We start from the raw sequence: 10,355 nt of genomic DNA, 5'->3' as shown, positions 1-10,355 counted from the left end.
CACACACACACACACACACACACACACACACACACCATTTTCCCCCTGGGCCAGGCCACCCAGCCCAGCCCACCCTCAGCCGCTGCTCAGGAGGAGCCAGGCTGGGTAAGCACAGGTGGGATAGTGCCTGCTCCCATCCACCACCTTGCTCCTGCACAGCAGCAACAGTGTCTGCTCACCCACCTGGCTGGTACACCATGCTGCTCCACCTATATTCTGGACCGTGCCCCGTGACTGTATCAGTGTCACTGACCGGGGGGCAGCACCAAAACACAAGTCAGTCCAGGGTGCCATTTTCCTAAGGTCAGCTGGGAGGCCACCTGTTGAACAGCCTTGGCTTAGAGGTTAGCATACTCACTCTGGAAGTGAAAGATCTGGTTTCTAGCCTCTCCTCTAGCCTGAAGAGATTCAAATCTGTATCTCCCACTTTCCACGCAAGTGCCTCAACTACAAAGCTATAGAATAGGCTGGGTGTGGGGTACCCTCCACCTCTGTCATTGAAACTGGAAACTCTTGCTTTTTTCTCTTTCTTTCTGTCCTATGACCTTTGCATTCCTGGCTGTATAGTCTATCTGAAGAGCATAACAGGCCTTTAAGAAGGGACAAAGCCTTTTTCAGATATGTTTGCTTTAACGTTTGTTGTATGATAGCATTATTCCCCCACCTTTTCACACAATTGTTAATCATATAAATAAACTTATTTTTTATATCTCTGCTAATTGAGAAGGGTAATCCATTTCTAAAATGTTTGCTTTTATTTAATCCTAATGCTTGCCTGGTTTCCTAACTAGACATTCAATTACATCGTTATATTGTAGCTACAGAAAATCTATAAAAATAGGTTTACAATGTGCATCAAACTTTTTAAAGCATTTTAAACTTCTCAGTGAATACACAGCTGCTGCAGGCCACTTTTATTGACTGAAAAAAGCCATCAGGAGCATAACTTTATTAGACTGCAAAAATCAGAGAAAAAGAAAAGAAGATATGTAAACAATTATTAAACTTCGCTTTCAGTGTAATTTGAGACAAAAGCAACAATGTTTTCAAAGTTGAATTCAGCAACTAATTACATACCACAGCATGTAAAGAATTAATCTGATTTTTAGTGGTAAAAGACTTCTACAACTTCTTAAGTCATTAGCAATCATTATCCACTTAAATGTCTGTATTATTAGAAGATATTAATATGTGAACTAACCTGCAGACACGGGCTGGAAAGTACAGCTTCTGCCAAGATCGACAAAGATATTTTGAGTGATCAATCACACGGATCCAGTCTAGTTCATCCATGGATACCTCAATGTAGTAGGAATATGACCTTTGAATTGTCAAAAATAACAGTTAGAATAAAAGCAGCAAATATATGGATTCTAACTTCACACAATGCTTTCTTGATGTTAGTACCCAAGTTAAAAAAAAAAGAATTTTTGCATGCATGCCCACATCTAGTCAGCTATAAGGATGTCAATGTTTCAAACTAGCTTTGAAAATAAATTCACGTGTAATCATGTTCGAGATAATTTCAAAACTACTTAAAGTGTCCAAATTCACAATCCTCAGTAATAAGATGAGACCATCTTCCCAGAAAAGATATGATGAGACATTAAATTTAGGCACTGTACATGCCTAAGCCATAAAGAAATAATTTGTATTCCTCTAGCACAGGCTAAATTTAAGACCAACACTGCAGTTATTTCTATAGCCACATCAACAAGGAAAATAGGAAGAGATTTAGCGGATCATAAATGCCAGTCTCAAAATCTTCACCAGAGAAGGCAAACTTGCTTTGTATCATGATCCCCATTTTCATTGCACTCGGGAGCCAGGAGCAGGGAGGACAGGAGGGATCCAGGCACACGTGTGCCCCCTTACCTGACCCGAGGTGGAGGTGGATGCAGCAGCAGCGGAGCCAGCAGCAAGGGCAGCAGCAGCTGATCCCCCTAAGGTAAGCAGGCAGGGGGACCGGACACAGCTGAATCAGATCCGGAGGGGAAGCCCCCCAGATCCCTCTTAGCTGAACCGGTAGGGAGCCGCGCCCCTAAGCCACGCCGCACGAACAGAGCGTTTGTGTCAGTGTTCACGCTGGCGGGCAAGCAGGAAGGGCCAGGAGGGAGACTCCTGCTAAGGCAGGGCGAAGGCACTGCACTAAGCCATAAACAAGCAACAACTCCTATGACGGTGTCAACACAGAGTGCTGCCAGGGCCCCTGCCCAGGGGGCACAGCCTACCCGGGGCTTGTCTGAGGCCTCCACCCAGACAGAGCCCATGGGGGGGCTGGCGGCCCCCCACCCTCTGGCCTGCGGGAGCTGCCCAGCAAGGCCCAGGGGGACAGGGATTGGGGACCCCCACACCTGTCCTGCAGGCACCCGCCTTAGGGCCCCAAGACAGAGGTGAGGGAGCTCCAGAAGGAGGTTAGCAGGCTGAGAGGAATCAGGGAGCCGGAGGATGAAATTGACGGCTATTTCCTTTCCCTGCAGGGCCACACACCCAAGGAAGAAGCACCTTGGGAAGTGCCCTCCACTGCAGAGTGGCAGACGGTCACCTCCAGTACCAGGACTGCTCGCAATACAACAGTACCATTTCCTCCAGTCCAGCTGGAGAACAGGTAACAAGGCTCTGGAAACTCTGGAGGAGAAGGAGAGGAGGCAACCGGAGAGGAGGCAACTCCACACTCTCCACGATCTGAGCAGGCTGAAGGAGCTAAGCAGTCCCGGAAGAAAAAGCGTTGAGTGATCGTCATAAGCAACTCCATCCTGAGAGGTACAGAAGGCCCCATCTGTCGCCAGGACCCCTCGACACGCAAGGTCTTACTGCCTACCCGGAGCAAAGATTCAGGACGTGAAGGGGATGATCCAGGCCGTGATCCAGCCCACTGATTACTACCCCATGGTCCTAATCCATGTGGGTAAAACACACAGCTACATTTTTTTCATGGGTGTAAAACAGACACTCACGTGGTCAAAGTTTTAGTGCAGGTACTTTAAAAGAGAAGGAAAGCCAAGGGGTGGAAGTGGGAAGGAAGGGAGTATAAGTTTACAGTGGTATCCTGCAGAATAGCACAATATGCCTCTGCAGTTGCTAACACATGCTCAACTAACAGTAAGGTACTGCACCATCCAAGATGATCAACGGATAGCTGACTAATCTCTGGCTTTTGGGTTATGGCTTCAGACAACAGGGTTATTGGGGTGAAAACTGCCATGCATAAACCGAGACAGAGGTTAAGTAACTTGCCAGTGGGGAAATACAGACTGGAAATCAAACATCTAGCTTTTCCCAGAAAAGCAAAAAGAACTTTAAAGAGAGCTGAAAGGGAGTGTAGGGGTAAGATCTTAAATAATTCTAACCTGAATATTTCTTAAATGAAGATTAGATCAACCCAGGTGGCAAGTCAATCTGGACCAATGCTGCCAAAAACTTGAAAGGAACATGCAAAAGACCTAGTGGCAAGTAATTTTGGGATGAAGTGCCTTAAACAAGAAGATTCTTGCTAGTTTCAGGCAGTTAGTAGTGGAACTGCACCTTGGAATACAGGAAGAAATATAATCTTCTTTAATGTAGCCATAGATTGCTTCATTATCCATGTAACTATCTAACTTTTCTGAATTCTACCAGCTCTTGATTTGGTTGGTTGATCTCTTGTGACAAGTACCTGACTACACTAATTATGCAAAGTACTTGCCTTTATAAGCTTTAAAATATAATATAGTTCAATGTTTCCGGGGGGGGGGAAAGGAGAAGCATATACTTACATAGTTTTGAGTTAACTTTAGTCTGACCATAAAAATTAAAATGTAAATAGTTAAAACAGGGCTGCCTAACTGGCAGCCTGCAGGCCACATGTGGCCTGCAAGGAGTTAATGTGGGACTCTTAGGGAGGCCACCCAGCTACCACACCCCTCATCTTTCCAGCTGCTGCTTCAGCTGGATTTTCTAAGCTCTCCATCCTTTCCCTGAATTTTACTTCCTGCTCCAGCAGCCTGTGCCACTGGGGGAGCCTGAAGCTAGGGACCGGAGGTAGAGGTGCCACCTGCGCAAACATAGTACATTGGAAGTGGAAGGACTGCCAGGGAGCCATGTGTATTAGTGCAGCAGGTAGAAGTGCAGCCCCCAGCCACTTTAAAGTTGGACAGGCCTGAATTAGAAGGGAAAAAAAAAAGAATCAATGTATGTTGCTTTGACAAAACAGTAACTGCAGTTGATATTATGAGTTTTCATATTACTTGGAAGAATTTCCTCTTCTGAAATAAAGCAAGTTGGTTAAAAATAATCCAGTAATAGGATGACAAATTAGTCGTTGTAAACTGTTAAACCTTTGGGCTAGGGACAGACATTACACATAAACTGGTTTAAGTGATCAGAAACTGGTTTAAACCTGGAACAGAACCAGTGTTCAGTATACATAAACCAGTTTGAAAATGGCTGAAACCAGTTTGAGATAAACCTGGTTGAATGTAGTATCAGACTTAATGAATTTGGGTCAAACCAGTTTATGCAATGTCTGTCCCAGATCCTTTGTTGGTTTAAAATAAACCAGACTCTCCCAGGATCTTGGCATGCTCTCTGGGCTGGGTAGAGTGCTCTGCTCTGCAGCAGCAGGCCCCTCCTTTCTGCTTTCTGGCCGGAGCTCCGACAGAGACTGCAGCTACAGCAGGGTCTGCCTGGCTTCCCCCTCACTGCTGAAGCAGGAATTCTTCTCCCCCTCACCCCCCATCTCCCACAGCACTGACCCCAGCCCCACAAACCCTAGGCATCTGGTATGCTAGCTAATGTCAAGAGGTGTCTGTGTGCGTGTCTCCAATTTCACTGGGACAGGCAGACAGAACAGCTACCACTTAGGGCTTTTTGGAGCTAATCAATAGGTTAGCTGGTAGGCTACTGTTTTGCTGATGGGGCGATAAACACTATTATCAGCCCCCTGCTGGCTTGCTTGCCTGTCAGTTTGCTGCAGACAGTATAAAGAAGCAGGGAGAGGAAGATTGGAAAGATCCATATCATCAATAGATGCATGCACTGCACAACCCCCTTGCCTCAGAGTGCTAGCAGGGGGCTGGCAATACTCCCACCCCTTGAGCAGCCAGCGAGGAAAAGCCTGGGATGGTACAGGCAGACCTCCCTAATCAGAGGTCCTGCCAGGGCTTGCCCACGCCCCACCCCCTCAGTTCAGCAATGTGCAAGGGAAGGGAGGGCTGCTCTAGCACCACCCCTGCCCCCCCGGCTTTTAGCCTGAGCCAGTGCAGGCATAGCTGGCATTTCCTTAGTCCAGAGAGAATGTCTGTGTGGCTACAAACTGGTTAAGTCTAGCCAGGTTAGACTAACCTGCAAAGATTGAATCAGTTCAATTCAAGAATTAAATTCAAGGGTTGAGAGGGTCCAGAGGAGAGCCACGCACATGATCAGAGGGCAGGGGAAAAGGCCTTATGAAGAGAGGCTGAGAGCCATGGGACTCTTCAGCCTGGAAAAGCATAGGCTCAGAGGTGACCTGGTGGCTGCCTATAAGTATGCAAGGGATGTGCATCAGGATCTAGGAGAACACCTGTTCACCAGAGCGTCCCAAGCGATAACAATGTCCAGCAATCACAAACTCCTCCAAGACCATTTTAGGTTGGACATAGGGAGAAACTTGTTTATTGTCCGAGCCCTCAAGGCCTGCACTAGATCCCTCCAGAGGTGGTGCAACCACCTACTTTGGACTCTTTTAAGAAACATCTGGACGCTTATCTTTCTGGGATCCTATGACCCTAGCTGACTTCCTGCCCCTGGGGCAGGGGGCTGGTCTCGATGATCTTCCGAGGTCCCTTCCAGCTCTAACATCTATGAAATCTATGAAATTCAGGTTCAGGCTTTTTGAATGTCTGCCTTTGAGTATTTAAAATAATTCTTGCATACTACAGGAATAATTTGCAGGAAGGGGACATAAATAAGTTTTTTTGTTCTTCCTTAACACAAAAAAGCCATTCACAAGTACCTGCATGATTTAGAGAACTGACTACTAAACTGCAAAACTCACTTGGTAACTTGCCAGGAAAAAGTATTTGTGGTAATAGAAGCAAAAAGTTTATAATCCCTTAGGTTAAAAACTGTCACTCAACTGTTCACAGAGTATGCAATTGGTTTCTCTAAGACAGCAGTACCCAAACTGTGGAGTCAGGACCCCAAATCAAGTCACATGCCCATGAATATTTAATTATAGCACTTTGGCCTAGACTGGAAGTAGGTTTACAAGTCCTGAAGTGAGGTCAACAATGCAAAAAAGACTGCAAAGTGTTGTTTTAGGAGTCCTTTAAAAACTGAAAATAACAGAGAATAAAACTATGTGGACTGGAGTGCTTCTATTAATTAAATGGCTAGCAACCACTGAAGCATCACAATTCTCCTTGTTAACAGGTTTCTAATAAAGTGAAGACTTATTATCACTGGACGATTTTATCACCTCACTTATGGTTTCAAACCTAGTTTTCATTAGAACGAAATAACTTCATGAAAAGAGCTTGTTCAAACATCCTTTCCCCCCAAATACAAACTTGTGTCCTTGTCAGAGAACCAGAAATTGAAACTGGCCAGCCTAGTATCACCGTCAGAATTGAAGTAGACTGTGTAAGGTGAGAAGTCAATTGGGCATTTAACACCATTCTAATAATAAGCTGTTATTGGTAATACAAACTGAATTAAATATTTAACTATGGGCAAAGACCTAAACTATTAAAAAACAGATCACTTGCAGATATATAAAAGCCTACTTAAATATCATACATTAAATATAGTCATACCTAAATAATCCCCAACCTCAAACGTGACACTGAAACCAAGCAACTTCTACTAAATGCCCATTTATTATGAATTTAATCCTAGTATTAGAGCAGGCAGAGTACAAACCATATTTATTTCCCTTCAAATAAGTGTGACTCATCACCTACCGGCTATCTCTGTCCCACAGTAGTATTCGTATGTGGTTGATTATTGAGGGCTGACCCAATTTAATTTCAATGCCAGAACGGCAGTCATCATCAATTGGGTGTCGAGAAAAACCATGATCCAAGTCGTAGTTCTGTGTGTCTCCATCTAACAAAGCAGATTTCAGCTCCCCTTTCACAACTTGGGCTCCATATTTCATAGTGGCAATGTTTTCACCTGGTACTAAAAGAAGAAAGTATTACTTATCACTTATGTTCCTATTACGTAATTTGTGAAGTGTGTGATGGCTATGCAACCCTCTAGATTGCATCAATTTTATATGAGCCTTGTCCAAAGCCCACCGAAGTTAACAGGAGACTTTCTATTAGCTTTGTGGGCTTTGAATTGGTGCTCCTAAGTAGGGCTTCTCTAATGTGTCAAATTTATAGCAGTGGATTCCCTATTTTTGCCACAGAACTGTGCCTAATCTTTTATTTTAAAAACCTGGAGATAACGATCCTTGGCTTCCATTAGTAAAACAATATAGGATTAAAATACTTTATAAAAATTATTAGCATTTTCAAGAAGAGGCTTCTTTAAAACCTTGAAAATATGATTTGAATGCTAAATGATAATGTTGTCGCCCTGGTGCTTATGAGGAGTTCACAATAGCTTTCAGATGCATGGCTTTCCCATTCATCTCCGTGTGATGGTAAATTCAAGAAGTAAAGAACACAAATTTTGAATGTCAACATTTTAACTGTCCTGTGAACACGATAGCAGAAACAACAAGCCAAAATACTGCTGCCACAATTACAGGCAGCCTCCCAGTTTCAATACATGTAAAAAAAAAACCTTCCAAGTCTTAACTAGGGATTGATTTCCCATGTCTTTGTATTAAAACTTCATTTTTAACAAGTTAGAAATCATAAGCCTGAGTGCATGCTATTAGTTATCACACAAGTACATTAACAACCGAAGTCAACAGGTCACATTCAGGATTTCCAAACTTCTGGTTCTTAGTGCTATTAAGAGAATGATTATTTTTGGTATACTTGGTGAAAAAAAGGAGGAAATGAAGAAAGTAGGATTTACCACCCCCCCTCAACACCTCATGCACCATGAAATCAGATGACCAACTTTTATGGTTTATAAAGGGTATGGACAAACGCACATACAGATGCTTTAAGAGAGGAGAGAGAATTGAGGTTCCAGAGCATGCAGTTACAGTTACACTGTAACCATTACATCTGCAGATCCAGCATTGATACAAGTGAGCTAAATTACCTTAATTTTGACCCTGAATAAAGCAGCATTAAAACTGGAAGTTCTACCTCTCTTCTCACTACAAAAATCATGGAATCATGCAAATGAAACAGGTGTGCAGTATTTGCTTATATTTGGTATCCTTTCATACCGAAACAATTATTACATCCGTCTATGCCCAAAGTGAAGACATAGAAGATGTAGCTGTTGAAAGCAGTTTTCCAAGAAGAACTCATTCTGTATGATTTAAAAGGCTACAAATTCCCTAAGAACACTCAACCTTATTCTCAACTGCAGGGAAAATATTTGTTATGTAATTATTATGCTGCACCACTAAATTATAAGAGGCTTGGCCAATTATGAATTCAGCTCTAACATTTTATGTGACAGAGTCTAGTACAATGGTGCAGGCAATTTCCTGTCACAGCAAAAACAACAAAAATGTTTTCATTTTTCATGCTTAAAATTATATACACAAGGGAGCAGGGACTTATTTTTATTCTATTTATTATGTTGGAAGATAAGAAAAATATGGAAATAAAACTAGCCAATTGCCCATCAAGAATGACTGGGGGTGTGGGCAAAGACTACAGGCTCCCCGCAGGGGCAGGTGCGGGCCCAGCAGCAGTGGTGGTGAGCCCAGACCCAGATCAAGTGGGGCGGCTGCAGACCCAGTGCAGCAGCCAAAGGGTGGTGGCTGTGGCTACCAGTAACCACTCCCTCCCCTCCCCTCTGCTCCCTGCCAGCTCTTGTTGGGGCGCAAGGGAGGGGTGCTCCAGCCCCTAGCTCCAAAGAACAGACTGGGGAGTCAAGGCCAGTGCTGTTGGCCTCACCCCCCAGCTCAATCCCTGCCATCCCCCTCTGCCTCCAAGGAACAGGGGGTGGGAGGGTCCTGCCCCTCCACCCCCTGAATCCTCAATTCCCACTGTCGTGGCAGTGCTCCGCTGTCTGTCCTGTCCATCTAGAGCACTCTGACTGGCTGCTGAGACAGCCAATCAGAGCATGAATAAAGCATTATGGACAGACAGACAGACTAAGGCTTTTATATTATTAGAAGATTCAACTATGAAATTAAAAGGTGGGTAAAATTAAAAGGTGAAATACTTAACCATAATGCTAGTATTAAAATGAGGCAGGTGCCTTTAAACTGGGATATGTGAAGTCAACACATTGTTCTCCTTTTTGTCATTGTGGTACCTCACATAAAAAACAGAAGGCAAGTTAGGAAGCTCAAATCTAGTTACACTGATCATTACTCTTTTTTGCTTCAGATAAAAAAGTTCACCATCATATAAAGTAATTTCACATTATCCCAGGTAGGTATGTATTAGTTTAGACCAGGGGCAGGCAAAGTCTAGCCTGCATGCAGCATCTAGCCATCAGTGGACTCTATTTCCAAGCAGCCCCTCCCCACATAGCTGGGGCTGGTCTCCATGGAGACATCAGTACAGCTGCAGTTGCACAGACAAGACTGGGGTTGCCATGGAGACCAGCCCCAGCTGCACTGGCAGGGCGTGTAGCAGGGCAGGGCAGGGCAGAGGTCTGCTCCCGAGCTGCTGGGATCTTGCAGCAGGGGCAATTTAGGGCCAGAGCAGAGCTGCAATCTGCAGCCTGCATGCTCCAGACAGGGGTGCGCAGGTAGAGGACTGTGGCTGTGCCCCTGCTCCAGACCAGGCTGTCACCACTGCAATGAGCCAGGGCAGAGCTACAATCCACTGCCTGAGTGTCCTTGCCCAGAGTGTGCAGGCTTGCAGATTGCAGCTCTGCCCTGGCCCCAAACCAAGCTGGCTCCATTACAAAATCCCAGCAGCTCCAGAGCATCCCCCTGCCCTGTACTGCCCTGCCGTGCCATGCTGTGCACCCCGCCAGCGTAGCTGGAGCCAGTCTCCATGGCAAGCCCAGCCTTGTGCTATCACAGTGCAGCTGTGACTGGAGTCTCCATGGAAACCAGTGCCAGCCATGCAGGCAGAGGCTGCTGGGAAACAGAGTCCACCTGCCAGCTAGATCCACCATTTTGCCCACCCCTGGTTTAGCCACAATCACTGTAGAGGTGCACCAGTACATAGGTCCGTATCGTATCAGCACCAATCGAAGGAAAATTGACATTAATCAGCAATCAGCTTTTTTGGCTGATGCAACTGATAATGTTGCCAAGAAATGCTGTGTGCATGTGAGCAGCTGCAGCAAGCAAG

The 10,355-nt window shown here is 44.9% G+C and overlaps 1 protein-coding gene across 2 annotated transcripts in view; it reads right to left on the bottom strand.

Annotated features, from left to right (window-relative positions):
* Positions 1-10,355, bottom strand: part of BTBD9 (BTB domain containing 9) — a 370,623-nt gene that overhangs the window by 322,954 nt on the left and 37,314 nt on the right. For both annotated transcript variants that reach the window (XM_019526983.1, XM_019526984.1), the window contains exons 6-7: positions 6,921-7,140; positions 1,202-1,321 (exon numbers count right to left, since the gene is read on the bottom strand). In XM_019526983.1, coding sequence (XP_019382528.1) covers positions 1,202-1,321; positions 6,921-7,140 — 340 coding nt within the window. The remainder of the gene's footprint in view (positions 1-1,201; positions 1,322-6,920; positions 7,141-10,355) is intronic.

Source organism: Gavialis gangeticus, unplaced genomic scaffold (assembly GCF_001723915.1).
Source record: "Gavialis gangeticus isolate Ggan-Ray unplaced genomic scaffold, GavGan_comp1, whole genome shotgun sequence".
Classification (NCBI taxonomy): Eukaryota; Metazoa; Chordata; order Crocodylia; family Gavialidae; genus Gavialis; species Gavialis gangeticus.
This window is presented reverse-complemented; position numbering and strand designations above follow the sequence as displayed.